The 16,205-nt window shown below is 43.3% G+C and overlaps 1 protein-coding gene across 1 annotated transcript in view; it reads right to left on the bottom strand.

Moving 5' to 3' along the window:
- The window catches only part of Dnhd1 (dynein heavy chain domain 1), a 70,341-nt gene that overhangs the window by 32,638 nt on the left and 21,498 nt on the right, over nucleotides 1-16,205 (bottom strand). Inside the window, exons 10-18 of the mRNA XM_060367778.1 lie at nucleotides 13,869-14,131; nucleotides 13,534-13,777; nucleotides 8,396-8,553; nucleotides 7,578-7,703; nucleotides 7,215-7,491; nucleotides 5,334-5,461; nucleotides 5,053-5,251; nucleotides 4,586-4,680; nucleotides 3,805-4,012 (exon numbers count right to left, since the gene is read on the bottom strand). Coding sequence (XP_060223761.1) covers nucleotides 3,805-4,012; nucleotides 4,586-4,680; nucleotides 5,053-5,251; nucleotides 5,334-5,461; nucleotides 7,215-7,491; nucleotides 7,578-7,703; nucleotides 8,396-8,553; nucleotides 13,534-13,777; nucleotides 13,869-14,131 — 1,698 coding nt within the window. The remainder of the gene's footprint in view (nucleotides 1-3,804; nucleotides 4,013-4,585; nucleotides 4,681-5,052; nucleotides 5,252-5,333; nucleotides 5,462-7,214; nucleotides 7,492-7,577; nucleotides 7,704-8,395; nucleotides 8,554-13,533; nucleotides 13,778-13,868; nucleotides 14,132-16,205) is intronic.

Below are 16,205 nucleotides of genomic sequence, written 5' to 3'. Positions count from 1 at the left end.
TGGTAGGATTAACATAGTAAAACTGGCCATCTTGCCAAAAGCAATCTACAGATTGAATGCAATTCCCATCAAAATTCCAACACATTTTTCTTATGAGACCTTGAAAGAACAATTCTCAACTTCATGTGGAAAAACAAAACAAAACAACAACAACAAAAAAAAACAGGATAGATAAAACAATCTTATACAATAAAAAAAAAAAATCAAGTATCACCATCCCTGATATCAAGCTGCACTACAGAACATGGTACTGGCATAAAAACAGACTGGTTGACCAATGGAATCAAATCGAAGATCCAGAAGTAAACCCACATATCTATGGATACTTAATTTTTGACAAAGAAGCCAAAACTGTACAATTGGAAAAAGAAAGCTTCTTCAACAAATGATGCTGTTCTAAGTGGATATCTGCATGTAGAAGAATGTAAATCCGTATCTGTCACCGTGCACAAAACTCAAGTCCAAGTGGATCAAATATCTCAACATAAAATCAGATACACTAAATCTCATAGAAGAGAAAGTAGGAAATAGCCTTGAATGCATTGGCACGAGAAACAACTTCCTGAACACCAAAAGAGCACCAACAGCTCAGGCACTAAGATCAAAATTTAAAAAATGGGAGCACATGAAACTGAAAAGCTTCTGTAAGGCAAAGGACACTGTCAAAAGGACAAAATGGCAGCCTAAAGAATGGGAAAAGATCTTCACCAATACTACATCTGACATAGGGCTGATATCCAATATAAAGAACTCAAGAAATTAGACATTACTCAACCAAATAACCCAATTTAAAAAAATGGAGTACAGAGCCAAAACAGAGAATTCTTGACAGAGGAATCTCCAGTGGCAGAGAACTTAAGGAAATGTTCACCATCCTTAGTCATCAGGGAAATAAAAATAAAAATGGCTCTGAGATTCCATCTTATACCCATCAAAATGGCTAAGATCAAAAATACAAGTGATAGCTCATTCTGGTGAGGATGTGGAGTAAGGGGAACACTCCTTCACTGCTGGTGGGAGTGTAAGCTTGTACAAACACTTTGCATATCGATTTGGTGGTTTCTTAGAAAATTAGGAATAGTTCTACCTCAAGACCCTTGCAGGCAAATGGATGGAACTAGAAAAGATCATCCTGATCATTCTGAAGTAACCCAGGCCCAGAAAGGCAAACATCATATATACTCACTTATAAGTAGATATTAGCCATAAAGTACAGGATAACCATACTACAATCCATAGACCCAAAGAAGCTAAGTAGCAGTGAGGGCCTGAAGGGGAGAAACTTGAGTTTCACTGAGTAGTGGAAATAAAATAGACTTGGATGTGTAGAGAGGGTGTGATCTAGTGGGGAGAGGATGGAAGGAGAGAGTAACAGGAGAGAGAACTGGAATCAGTTGGGGGGGCATCTCTGGGAGAAGCTGAAACCTAGGACAATGGAGACTTTTAGGAGTCAATGAGTGTGACTCTAGCTAAGACTCCTGGCAATGGGGGATATGGAACCTGAAATGGCCATCTCCAGTAACCATATAAGACTTCCAGTGGAGGGTCTGGGTCATCAACCCATCCACAAAACCTTCGACTCACAATTTGTCCTGCCTACAAGATGTGCAGGGGTAAAGATGGAACAGAAAGTGAGGGAATGGTCAACCACTGACCATTTTGAAACTCATGCCATGGGAGAGAGCCCACCTCTGACACAAGGATATTGCTATACTTGTAGACAGGTGACCAGAATAACTGTCATCTGAGAGGCTTCACCTAGCAACTGATGGAAAATGATGTGGAGACCCACAGACAAACATTAGGTGGAGCTCAGGGAATGCTATGAAAGAGGGTGGGAAAGGAGCCAGAGAAGTCAAGGACACTACAAGAAAACCTACAGAATCAACTAATCTATACCCATAGGGGCCCACAGAGACTGAACCACCAAACAGAGAAAATACATGGGATGGGCCTATGCCCTCTACACATATGTAGCAGTTGTGCAGCTTACATGTGGCCCTTTAACAGCAAGAGCTCTAAGGCGCAAGAGCTGTATCTGACTCTGTTTCCTGCCTTTGGATCCCTCTTCCCAAAATGGGCTGCCTTGTCTAACCACAATAGAGGAAGATGTGCCTAGTCCTACTGCATGCAACCTGATATGCCAAGGTGGGCTGACACCCATGGGAGGCCTCCCCTTTTTTTGAGGAGAAAGGGAGGACTGGAGGATGGGGGGAAGGGGAGGTGAGAGAGCGAGGGACTGAAAGGAGAGGAGGGAAGGAAAGCTGTGATCAGGATGTAAAGTAAAAAAATAGATTAATTAAAAAATAAAATAAGCTAGGAGTTGGTGATATATGCCTTTAATCCCAACACTCAGGGAGGCAGAGGCAGGAGGATCTTTGTGAGTTTGAGGTCACCCTGGTCTACAGAGTGAGTTTCAGTACAGTCACAAAAACAGTCCCTCTCTCAAAAATGATAGATGATAGATAGATAGATAGATAGATAGATAGATAGATAGATAGATAGATAGATAGATAAGATAGATATAATATAAAATGTCTCAAGTCCTATTTACCTATCTATAATGATTATATATTTAACTAATTTCTTGGATTCACTGATCTGATACCAGTTACGTTGGATAAGAGAATTTCTGTACTAGCAATTCCCACATATCTTCTTGGATGTTTTTTGTCAGCTTCAGTTCTCAACTTAACATATCTGGAAAGAGAGACTTCACCTGAGGAATTACCTCAATTTGTGGGCATGTCTGTGGGCATTTTATTTGTTTGTTTGTTTGTTTGTTTGTTTTTCGAGTCAGGGTTTCTCTGTAGCCATGGCTGACCTGGAATCCCTTTTGTATACCAGGCTGGCCTTTTCTGCCTCTGCCTCCCCGAGTGCTGGGATTATAGGCATTGCACTATCGTGCTGGTTGATGTAGGACCCAGCCCACCATGAGCAGCACCATACTGAGGCAGCTGTACCTTAGCTATATATGAGAGGTAACTAAGGAAGCCAGCCGGTAGCACTCATTCTTCCGTGGTCTTCGCTTCCTTCCTGTCTCTAGATGCCTGCTTTGAGTTCTAACCTGGGTTTCCCTTGATGATACAATAATCCCTGATTATTTCCCTGATTAGCCAAATAAACCCTTTCTTCCCCTAAGTTGTAAAAGTGTTGTTCCCTACATGGTATGTTTTCTCACCTTGCAAGTCTAACACTCTTACTTCTTCAAAAGTTAGCCTGATGCTGCTGCCTAAAGTGATTCTTCTCTTAATATTTCTGGTTGAGCTGGTCTTCTCTGACCTACTGTTCTCAGAATGGTGGTCTGTCATGGATTTAAATGTATGGTATTGTCAGCTTCTCATTGGGATGTGAGATAGGGCTACATCTCTGAATCTCAGAGTGCCTTGTGTTTGGCACAAAAGAGGGTCATGAACATAATGAGAGGAAGGATAAAAGAAAGAATGGTTCTTTTGTCTTCAACAAGGTGACCAATTGACAGATCTTTGCAGATCTTTGTGAAGACCCTGATGGACAAGACCATCACCTTCAAGTTTGAGCTCAGTGACACCTTGACACCAAAGAGATTGTCAAGTCAAGATCCAAGACAAGGAAGGCATTCCACCTGACCAGCAGTGGCTTGTATTGCTGGCAAGCCCCTGGAGGATGGCTACATTCTAGGCATTGAATATAGGAAAGAACTGTGTGTATCCTGCAGAGATTAAAGACGGGACCTTACTACAGGACCCATATTTGACAAGAATTGGTAGATGAAAAGAGCCATTAGCTGAAAATAGTCATTGGCTCATAAAGGCTGAGACTCACCTGAGAGGAGGAAGGTGCCACTGTCCTTGCCCACCAACTCCCACTGGGGGCTCTGGAATGCCTGTTTTTTGGAGTGCTCTGAGTCTGGGGTCTTGTAGGGCACATGCAGGATGAAGTTGAGCAGGCGCAGCTGGCGCCTCTCCCAGTACTGCTGCATCTGCTGTAGGATTTCTTGGGCATGGACTCTTTCCTTGTTAGTCTGCCACACCTGGAAAAGGGACGTGTCAGAAGCCACAACTGGCTAGGGGCCTCAGGAGGACAGCCTCGAAACTGGGAACTGAAGATTGGGTCTGCGGCAGACTTCCACCTAGAGAGAGGAAGTCTCAGAGATGGAGGAGTGGGACCTGCAGGCTTCAGTGGTGAGCTGGCAGCAGCAGCAGCAGCAAGCTATTAATGCTTGGTCCAGTACTGCTGCTTCCTCTGAGCAGCCTCCTGGATGGCTCCCACCGAGTAGACAATACCCTAGTCAGCCTGTGCCCTTTGGGGATCAAGTAAATGTTGGCAAACATCTGTCAGTCTGTATGTCCACGGCTTTGAGGCTGTCGTCATTTTTTCCCACAAGAGGAAGCATTTAGTTTGATAAGAGTCTGCACCTGCCTGTCAGATCCTCACCTGTAGATGGATGAAGACTCTTCCTACCCTCCAGGAAGGTCTTCAGTCCCAACTTCCCTCTCACCTACATGCCAGCCACTGTCCCCATAGCCCAAGGGACTGCTAGGCCTTGGCTGGCTTTATAATAAGTTTTGGCTCCAACCACCTCCTCCCCTTCTCGTGGGCCCACCTGATTGATTCGTTCTGCAAATTCCAGCAGTGGACAGTTGAGCAGCCGGCCCAGTGTGAGAAGTTTCAGGTTTTGGAGCCCTCCCAGCCCTAACGCTGGAATAGAACAGAGTAGTCAGAACATGGCACATGGCTGAACTGCACTCATATCCCTGAGCTTATTTCTACCCTGAGCCCAGACTAGCTTGGACCACAGTGCAAGATCAGGAGTACAACCCAGAGCCAAGAACTCAGAGGCCAAGGTCCAGGGCACAGCTCAAGCCCAGATCTGAGATTGCAGCCTGTGTCCAATCCCTGGTGGTTGAGAGGACCCTGTATTGTAATGAGGGAGCAAAGAAATACGTTCCCTCTGATTGAAAAGAGCTTAATATATGTGGGAAAGACAGGAGGAGGAGCAATGTTTCCAGCAAGAGCAGCAGGGAATTGCAACAAACACTGTTTTTTTCCTCATCCCTCTACCAAACACACCTCTTAAGAGAGCTTGGCAATTGAAGTTCTGCAGCTGGAAGTTGCTCAGCTTGGTAAGCAAGGGCAGGTAGCTTCGAAATTCCTTGAGCATACGCATGCAGCGCTGTAGCACAGGACTCTGCAGTCCCAGGGTTGTGCTGAGCCGTGCAGCCTCTGTCAGCCAGGCTTCTATCTTTTCCCGGGCCACAGAAAGGTTGAACTGCAGAGAGGAGAGCTCATCGTCAGCCTGACGCCCTCCCACCTCTGCCTGCCAATTTCTGCCCCAGGAGGAGTGTCAGCACCTTAGAAAAAGCCATGCACTTCCACTCGCTGAAGTTTTCGGAGATGATTCGGTAGAGCCGCCAGATGCGCTGTTGCTGTACTATAGGCCGGCTCCCAGAAGCAGGTGGGGTCACAGGACTCTTATCCCCTGTGGAATAGGGCTGGCTGAGACTTGGGTTGTTAGGGGAATGGGTTAGTCAAAAGCCCTTAATGAACAAAAGCCCAGAAAAAAAGATGAGGTATGCTTGCGTAGGTCCCTCAGTGTGAGGGATGCTTGCGTAGGTCCCTCAGTGTGAGGGATGCTTGTGTAAGCCACACAGAGAGTAATCGTTTCAAAGAAAGGAGTCCTAGGGAAACACCATGGTGGTAAAAATAAAACAAACCAATAGACAAACAGGGAGGGGAGAGGGGTCCCTTCTATTAAGTCTCTACTTAGTCATTCAAATCCAGCCACAGTGGACTTGACGATAGCTCAGATCTATAGCAGGCGTACTACCTTTTGCCAGAGCCTTTGACCTGCAGTTCATTCTTTATGGAACTCTTGCCACAGAGAGTTCTCCACCACTTGCCACCACTCACAGCTTCACCACCTCCAACTCCAAGTCCTTGCCCAAACAGTACCTTCTTCATGAAGCCCATGCAGACTATCCCACAAAACAATGGTCTCCAGCCATTTGGAATTTTCAGACACTCTTGCTTGTTTTGCTACTTTTTTTTTTCTAGGTTACCTATCACTTTCTAAATGCTAATTTAGTTTATTATAATTACTAATTTATAATTATTATTCAGCATCTTTCTTCTCCAGCTGCAATATTGGGTCCATCAAAGAAGGTATTTTGCCATTTGTTCATTGATGTACTTTGAGCTCAGCACATAGCAGACACTAAGCAAGTAAATGTTAAATGAATGAATAAGTGAATAAACTCCCAGAAATTGAGGATGGTTACTAAATCATCGGGATCTAATATACTAAATTGTTTTTACAAAAACTGGGATTAGGTGAGGAGTTGGTGACAGAAGAAATGAACACACTGTTATGCAGTTCCCTGGGCCTAGGTGGGCCTGGACCACGTGGCCTAGGTCCTCTACCCTGCTTTTCCACCAATACTCCAAACTCCTAACAGGAAGGATCAAGTCTAAGGTTGACATCAGTTAGAATATGGACTGAAGGCTTCTCAGTACTCCAGAAAAAAAAAAAAACAAAAAAGAAAGAAAGAAAGAAAGAAAGAAAGAAAGAAAGAAAGAAAGAAAGAAAGAAAGAAAAGAAGGTTACTGATATAGGATGGTTCTAGGGACCCCAACTAGCCGAAAGGTCCAGTTGAGAGCTGACCCTTACAATGCATCCTCTCAAGAGACAAGTGACTGCACATGAGGAAAAATGCAGAAGGGAACCAGCCTCGCTACAGTCCTGCAGAGGAGGGCTGGGCTCTGCCCAGTCGCCCTGTCCCGCTCTCATCCTGTGGGATAGCAAAACTGTCATCAGTCTGTTTTCTAGGTAATGTTGGCTGGAGGCAGTGGTTACCAACCACATCAAGATCTTATCTTGCCTGTTCCTATCTATGACCTGCTGCTTGGAATAGGACAACACTGACCAAGGCTACACAAAGGCTAAATTTTACAATGAGTGTACACAGAATCAGCATTTAATCCCAGCCCTATCACATTTGAATGAAATGTTCAGCTGTTGGCTTTCCGTTCCAGACTGTGAACTCCCTGTACCCAACTAATATAACACCTAGGACATAAAACCAGTGAGGCTTTTGTCCTGCAATATTTGTTTGACCAGTGGAGGTATGTGATTCCTGAGGCTTGCTTAAGATCACAGAAGACACAGGACCCAGCCCTTATCTCAGTTGGGGAGTCCATCCCAGGATGAAAGAGGATAAGGGGAAGATCAGTACCAGTGAAGGTGATATAAGCATGGCATAGGTCATTGAAGTTGTCAACTGTGTACAGGAACTGATGCTCCAAGGCAGCAAGCTGGTGCTCAGTGCTCCTCTGCTCCTGTGAAGGGTCCATGAAGGGGCCAGACAATGCCTTCTCCAGCAGGCCTTCCAGCTCTCCTAATGCCGACGCAATCAGCTGCTGCAGCCTGGGCACAATGGAATTTCGCTTGCTGAGCAGGAACTCTGAAGCCTGGCTTCTCTCAAACTGAAATGTCTCCCACATATCCAGAAGCTGTAGGGCAAGCAGAGGACTGTGAGGTGTGGTTATAGAAGAGGGAGGCCAGGACAGATGAATGAATCATTGAATTGTTCTCTCACCGAGATGTCTAGGGTCTCATTTTCAGCGATGAAAAAGTCCCAGTGGTTGCGGATGAGTTCATGAAGTGACCTGACATACTCTACTTGCTCCTCTAGCTGGCCATATTGCTCATTGGCTTCGTTCAACTGCAGAGGTCACAGCATGCGGTCAGCACCCCAGCAACCCCCAAGAAGCAATCCCGTCTCAGAATAGGCATCTGGAGACTCCAGACCCAGCTTCAGCCTTTAAACCATTTGAGATTAAGAGGGTTATCTAAAATCAGATTCCTTTTTGAGTCAGGTCTTAAAGGCTGTCTAGTTATTATCTCCCAGACCTGATGATAGGGCAAGATATCCCTAACTGACCAACTTTCTCAAGGTATGAAACCATATTTCTTAAAGCAGTGGTTCTCAACCTTCCTAATACAGTTTCTAGTGTTGCAGTGACCCTCAACCATAAAATTATTTTTGTTGCTACTTTGTAACTATAATTTCACTACTGTTATGAATCATAATATAAATATCAGATATGGAGAATATCTAATCGTGACCCCTGTGAAAGGGTTGCTTGACCCCAAAGAAGTCGTGACCTACAGGTTGAGAACTACTGTCTTAAAGAAAGAGTTGATCTTGTTTCTTTGGGTTTTGCTCCTGACATGAGGAAGCACAGCACTACACAACCAGGGCAAGAATCAGAAAGGACAGATGACATACGTAAGCATTATTTAATATCCTCAAACCCCATAAAGAGCTCAACAGATATCTAAAGAAGAGTGTGATGAGCCTTTGAGTAGGCTAGGCCCTGCATATACAAAGAAGAAAAGATGAGGAACACTCACTTTTTGGGAGCATTTTGCAATGGTATGAATGTCTGAGTTGATGGCTTGGAAGACCCGCAAGAATTCCGTCAGCTCTGTCATAAGCTTATGATTACGGCTCCAGCATTCACTTTGCACCTGGTCAAGAATGCTCTTCCTCGTGTTTTTTAACTTAGATTCTGGGAACAAGGGAATATGGTGTTAGAGGGTGTGTAGAAAATAAGTATGTAAGCATTAGTATACAAGAGTGACTGGGCAAGACAGGAAGTTTCCTCATAATATGACAATAAGGGTAAGCACTTGAACATAAAATGAACATAAAGAGACAATCATAGGGGGTTCTTAGTGTGCTAAATCCTCTTGAGTTGCCTAGAGCCTCCAGCCCAGCATAGTGAAGGGAAGGGAGCCCTGAAAAGGCTTGAGGAGGCCTCTGCATAGGAAAAATGAGTAAAGCTACCTTTTTCTGTTTCTTTTGTTTGTTTATTTGTTTGGTTTGGGTTTGTTTTTTAATTTCATTAAAGACTTTATTGGGAATGAATTTTTTTTTCCTTTTTTAATTATTTTAATTATTAGTTACATTTTGTTAACTCTGTATCCCAGCTGTATCCCGCTCCCTCATTCCCTCCCAATCCCACACTCCCTCCCTCATCTCCCTGCCCCTTTCCAAGTCCACTGATAGGGGAGGACCTCCTCCCCTTTCATCTGATCCTGGTATCAGGTATCTTCAGGACTGGCTGCAAAGTCCTCCTCTTTGGCCTAGCAGGGCTGCTCCTCCCTTGGGGAGTGGGGAAGTCAAAGAGCCTGCCATTGAGTTCATATCAGAAATAGTCCTTGTTCCCCTTACTAGGTAAACCCACTTGGATACTGCGCTACCATGGGCTACATCTGAGCAGGGGTTCTAGATTATATCCATACATGGTCCTTGGTTGGAGAAAAAGTCTCATAGAAGACCCCTGTGCCCAGATGTATTTGGTCCTTGTGGAGCTCCTATCCTCTCTAGGTCATACTAACTCCCCCTTCTTTCATATGATTCCCTGCACTTTGCCGAAGGTTATGAAATTTGCAGGCAAATGGAGGAATCTAGAAAAGATCATTCTGAGTGAAGTATCCCAGAAGGAGAAAGACACACATGGTATATACTCACTTATATAGACCTATAAATATGATAAACATAATGAAATCTATACACCTAAAGAAGATAAACAAGAAAGAAGACCCGGGGTAAGATGATCAATCTTCACTTAGAAAGACAAATGGGATGGGCATTGGACGTAGGAGAAAACAAGTAACAGGACAGGAGCCTACCACAGAGGGCCTCTGAAAGACTCTACCTAGCACTGTATCAAAGCAGATATTAAGGTTTTGTTTTGTTTTGTTTTTTGATATAGAATCTTACTATCATGTACCACCAATGCTAGCATGAGCTTCTGCAGATTTAAGAAGAACAGTTCAAGTGAACATAGGGTTGGAAGATAATCTGCACTTAGTAATATGAACAAATTCATCATCTCAGGAAGCAGGATTAACAGTGCTGTAGAGATGTCTCAGATGGGTAAAGGTACTTGCCAGCAAGTCTGGCAACCCGAGTTCAAGCCTCAGCACCCACATGGTGGAAGAAAAGAAGTGACTGTCTTGAATGTTCTTTGACCTTCATGCCAACACACTTATGCTTGTGCACACATGCACCATGACATATGAATACACACACACTCTAAATATATAAATGTAATTTTTGTGGGTTTTTTTAAGGATTTATTTTATTATTTATACTCCATTCTGCCTGTGTGTGTGCCTGTGCACCAGAAGAGGGCACTAGATCTCAGTATAGATGATTGTGAGCCACCATGTGGTTGCTGGGAATTGAACTCAGGACCTTTGGAAGAACAGCCAGTGTTCTTAACTCCTGAGCCATCTCTCCAGCCCCATAATTTTAATTTTTTATTTTTATTACTTTTAATTGTGTATTTTGTGTGTGGTGGGGCATGTGCATGGAACTGTAGGTACCCATCTTACCACAAACAATATACAGAGTCAATGCAATTCCCATCAAAATACCAACACAATTCTTTACAGACCTCGAAAGAAAAATTCTCAGCTTCATATGGAGAAACAAAAAACCCAGAATTTCCAAAACAAACAGATCATCTGGAGGTATCTCCATCCCTGATATCAAGCTCTAGTACAGAGCAATAGTAATAAAAACTGCATGGTATTGGCATAGAAACAGAATGGTGGATCAATGGAATCAAATAGAAGACCCAGTAATAAACCCACACACCTATGAATACTTGATTTTTGACAAAGAAGCCAAAACCATTCAATAGAAAAAAGATAGCATCTTCAACAAACGGTGCTGGTCCAACTGGATGTCTACATGCAAAAAAAAAAAAAAAAAAAAAAAAAGCAAATAAATCCATATTTATCACCCTGCAAAACTAAAGTTCAAGTCTATCAAAGACCTCAACATAAAACCAGACACACTAAATCTGTTAGAAGAAAAAGGAAAGAGCCTAGAACTCATTGGCAGAGGAGACAACTTCCTGAACAGAACACCATCAGCACAGGCTCTAAGTGCAAAAATCAATAAATGGGACCTCATGAAACTGAAAGGCTTCTGTAAAGCAAAGGACACTATTATCAGAACAAAATGACAGCCTACAGACTGGGAAAGGATCTTCACCAACCCTATATCTGACAGAGGGCTAATATCCAGAATATATAAAGAACTCAAGAAGTTAAACAGCAACAAATCAAGTAATCCAACTAAAAAATGGGGTACAGAGCTAAACAGAGTTCTCAATTGAGGAATAACGAATGGCAGAAATGCTCAACATCCTTACTCATCAGGGGAATGCAAATCAAAAAGACCCTGAGATTTCACCTTACACCCATCAGAATAGCCAAGATAAAAAACTCAAGTGACAACACATGCTGGAGAGGTTGTGGAGAAAGGGGAACCCTACTCCATTGCTGGTGGGAATGTAAACTTGTACAACCACTTTGGAAATTAATTTGGTACTTTCTCAGACAATTAAGAATAGTGCTACCTTAAGATCCAGGTATACCACTCGTAGGCATATATCCAAAAGATGCTCAAGTACACAACAAGGACATTTGCTCAACCATGTTTATAGCAGCTTTATTCCTAACAGCCAGAACCTGGAAACAAACCCAGATGTCCCTCAACTGAAGAATGGATACAGAAATTGTGGTACATTTACACAATGGAATGCTACTCAGCAATTAAAAACAAGGAAATCGTGAAATTTGGAGGCAAATGGTGGGAACTGGAGAAGATCATCCTGAGTGAGCTATCCCAGAAGCAGAAAGACATACATGGTATATATACTCACTTATAAGTGGATATTAGGCATATAACATAGGATAATCATACTAAACTCTGTATACCTAAAGAAGCTAAGCAAGAAGGAGGACCCTGGGTAAGATGCTCAATCTTCATTCAGAAAGGCAAATCGGATTGATATCGGAAGAAAGTGAAAATAAGGAACAAGACAGGAGCCTATCACAGAGGGCCTCTGAAAGACTTTACCCAGCAGGATATTAAAGCGGATGCCGAGACTCATAGCCAAACTTTGGGCAGAGTGCAGGGAATCTTATCAAAGAAAGAAGGGGGAGATAGAAAGAATTGGAGGGGACAAGAGCTCCACAAGGAGAGCAACAGAACCAAAAAATATGAGCCCAGGGGTCTTTTCTGAGACTGAAACTCCAACCAAGGACCATTCATGGAGATAACCGAGAATCCCTGTACAGAGGTAGCCCATGGCAGTTCAGTATCCAAGTGGGTTCCATAGTAATGGGAAGAGGAACTGCCTCTGACATAAACTGATTGGCCTGCTCTTTGATCACCTCCCCGAGGGGGGAGCAGCCTTACCAGGCCACTGAAGATGACAGTGCAGCCACTCCTGATGTGATCTGATAGACTAGGATCAGAAGGAAGGGGAGGAAGACCTCCCCTATCAGTGGACTTGGGGAGGGGCATGCATGAGGAAGGGGGAGGGAAAGTGGAATTAGGAGGGGAGGAGAGAGAGGTCTATGGGGGGATAGAAAGTGAATAAAGTGTAATTATTAAAAGTTAAAAAAAATAAGGTAGACAAAAAAAATAAATAAATGTTGGCATCATTTCCTAACTGTGTAATTTTTCTATTACACTTAAATAGTAAAATTATATGTGTACCATTGAATTGTTTTAAAACAAATTTATTATTGGTTCCCGTATGTGTTTGAGTGCCTACATTATGTGCTGATAAACCCACAACTCTGTAAAAAGTATTGAGTAAAACAAATGGAATGATCAGAATTCATAAATCTCTAGAGTTATAAGAGAATAACTTCAGAGGAAGTTGAAAAAATTATAAAAATATGAAAAAAAAAAGAATTCTGAACTGACCAAATATTCAAAATAATACTGAACTGGGCCAGAGCGGCTGCTTTAGATGAGAAGAGCTCTCATTAACTGGGAAGAATGTGCTTTTTTTGTAACTGTCCAGAGAGGTTAACACTGGAGAGTGAGGCAACCACAAAGAGAGTAACTTTTCACACATGTAGATGGTGGAAGGAATTTGAGCACTGTTACATTCACGAAAGGGGCACCCTAGACTCCCCAGACTCCATGAAAAAACCCAGGCTCAGCCTAAGCTTCTTAGTCATATTTGGTCTGACCTTTCTTTACAAGAATAGAAATGTTTTTTCTTCTTCTTTTTTTTTTTTTTTTTTTTTTTACTTTTATTTTACGCCTGATTTTTCAAGACAGAGTTTCTCTGTGTAACAGAGCCCTGACTGTTCTGGATTCACTTTGGCTGGCCTTAAACTCACAGAGATCCACCTGCCTCTGCTGCGATTATAGGCATACACTGCCATGACAGCCAAGAATAGAACTGTTTTCATGAACTGGAACATGATTCCTAATGAATACAGGGAATGAAGGACGTAAAGCAGAGGCTGTCCTTGTAACCATACTTTTTATGGCAAAGAGAAGGGGTTTGGAAGCTAGAGCTTTGGGAGGCCTGAACCAAAGGTCCCTGAAGGATATTCTAATCCCAAGGTAACTTGTATGCATGAATGGAAGGAAGAAAGGCGGGAAGAAGAAAGGAAGGAAGGACGGAAGGAAGGAAGATGTAGGGAAGACAAGAAGCACTTACCCAGCTGTGCTTGAACATTGTGGACACTCAGGAGCAGCAGCTTGCCATTTGTCAGCAACTGGAGAGGCATCTTGGAGACACGTTCCTGCCAGTCTTTCAGCTGGCATATCAGTACTACATAGTCCTTGATGGGAGATCCCCTCAGGTCCTCCAGCTTCTGACGGTTCCAGGCTTCCAGAAACTCCTTGATGCCTTCTACCCACTGTTGTTCACTGCAGAATTCCCTCACCTCCTGCAGCATGTCCTAAGGACAAATAAGGTGTAACAGAGATGGGTAGCTGAAATGGAAGCTGGCAGCTGGCAGCCAGCAGCACACCCTCCAGTTCTGCTCTCACCTCCAGGAACGCCTTTTGCATAGCCAGTGCTTGTTGGATTGCAGCATTGTTGTCCAAGTCCTTCTGCACATGACTGTAACTGGGGTGCAGATACTGACCCCGTAGCCGGTGCCCTCGGACTTCTAGGACATCAGTAATTGCATGAGACTTCCATGGCCACACAAATCCTACGTTCGGGCCACAGAAGAGGTGAACAGCATCGCTGGGCTTTCCATGGAACTTGGGCATCAGGAATTGAGCATTTGAGTCCTGGTCTTTATCGTCTAGTGGAGCACAAAATATAATAGTCCATGAGCACCCTTCAGAGCCCTACACAACCTTTCTCTGTGAATGCACACACTTATCACATATCATGATTCTGTACCCTGCTTATGAGTGAGTCTATACGTATATCTTCAACATCAATTAACACAGTACAGCAAATCCATAAGTGGATCAGACAGAACTCGCATGTTGAGAACAGAATGCGTCTAGTGTAAGCAGAGAGGGAAATTGTTACAACTTATTAAGTAGGTTTCAGAGTAATTAGGAGATCTGAAAAGCTGCAGGCTGACTATCTGGAGTCTGGCCTGTTGGCAAGTTGGAGTCATTACCACATCACCACACATGGGCTATAACCTGCCTTTCCTCCAACTTAATTCTGAATTGAAAACTCAGATGAATTGGTGGATCCTACATCACACGCTGCCCAGCTGCAAGGGCACTCACTGGCAAGTGCACTTAAGATCGGTCTAGCCTCTACGTCACAGAGAAGAGGGAGGCGCAGATGCAGATTGGTTGATGGTGTCAGTTCCCAATATCCACCTTAAGGAATTATCCTTAGACTGGGGTTCTCCCCTTAACATTTTAGGAACTGGTTAATTGCCAGTATCAGTATTTTGAGTGAAAAAGCCTATCAGCAGGAACAGCTGAGAGCTCACATCTCAAAAACACAAGCAGGAGGCCGAGAACACACTGGGAAGGGTAGGAAACTTCTGAAGCCTCGAATCCTGTCCCTGTGACACTCCTTCAACAAGTTTGCTGTTGCAGGATATTTGATCACACTGTGAATCCTGAGATTGTGTTATTTACTTAAAAACAAACAAACAAACCTGGTTTTAGTTGTGTTGTGGCTCAGCCTTAGCACACACCTTTAATCGAAGAGCTTTCTGCTTAAATATTGTAAACAGGATTAAATAAAGTCAACTGTAGGTCAAGAGGCAGAGCAAGCAAACAGTTGACAGGAAGTGAACATAGGGAAAAACAGAAAGTCAGAGAAAGTCAAGAGGATGGATAGAGAGGCACACAGGAAGTAGGAGGGAAGGACTTTCAGTTTGAAGGGGATATAGTTTGAGGATTCCTTCTGGGACATCAGCCAAGTAGGAAGGTCAGCTGGGTGCTTTCTCTGCCTCTTGAGCTGAAAGCTTTCACCCCAGCATCTGGCTCCCGAGTCTTCCAATTTGAATAACTGAACAATTATTTTGGTAAGAGCATCAGTAGCTGAGAAACATGAGCTTTGCTTGGCTTACACTGCACACCACTCCATCGAAACAACCTGGGATCCCCACCTGCATGGTTATAGTTGAAGCATAGACTCCACTTCAAACAATGGAATAGGTTATTACCCTTAGCAACCCTCTTGGTAGCTCCCCTTTTGTGGTTAGTTTCCATTCAAACATGTTACAGAATCTATCTAGGAAGCAGAGAGGCAGGGGCCAATTCTGCATGAACCAGTCTTGGTTCTGAGTGAACTTTTAGAGTAAATCCTGTTTACCATTTATGCCTGTGCATAATTGGGCATGCTTATGGTTAAAATCAGATGCATCATGGGAAAGGATATGCACAGCAAAGTTAAGTTTACATAACCCAACTCTGTTGGTTTAAACAAAGAATCAACCACACTAACCACTTAGCGTAACTCCTCCTCCTCCCCCTCCTCCACCCCCTCCTCCTCAGATCCCACAAAAGGAAGCCACATGTGCTTGTCACTCTAGCCCAGGTGGCCTGCTGCTCCCTTGCAGCGTTTCCTGCACTGACTCTATAACTTCTGGCTGTTTTGCTGTTTGTGTGTGCTCTTTCAATTCTTTCAATGACATCCAAGAATGTGCAAATTCCTTGGCCAGACAGCAACCCAAGAGAACATTACTACAATATTCTTCTAGCCTTTTCTTGCTTTGGCTCTTGCCTACAATACCTGATAGCTTCTTCCATATAGAAACAATAACAATTTTAACATCAGAAGGGATTCTGAGATGATGGTAGTATAAGCCATTTTGAAATCACCACAAATCCTCACATGAAAATGACAAAGCAATTAGAAACCTAGAATGGGTAATATTTTTAACAACTAGGAAAAAA

Source organism: Meriones unguiculatus, chromosome 14 (genome assembly GCF_030254825.1).
Source record: "Meriones unguiculatus strain TT.TT164.6M chromosome 14, Bangor_MerUng_6.1, whole genome shotgun sequence".
Taxonomy (NCBI): Eukaryota; Metazoa; Chordata; class Mammalia; order Rodentia; family Muridae; genus Meriones; species Meriones unguiculatus.
The sequence above is the reverse complement of the archived record's forward strand: the minus strand, read 5'-3'. Positions and strand labels throughout refer to the sequence as shown.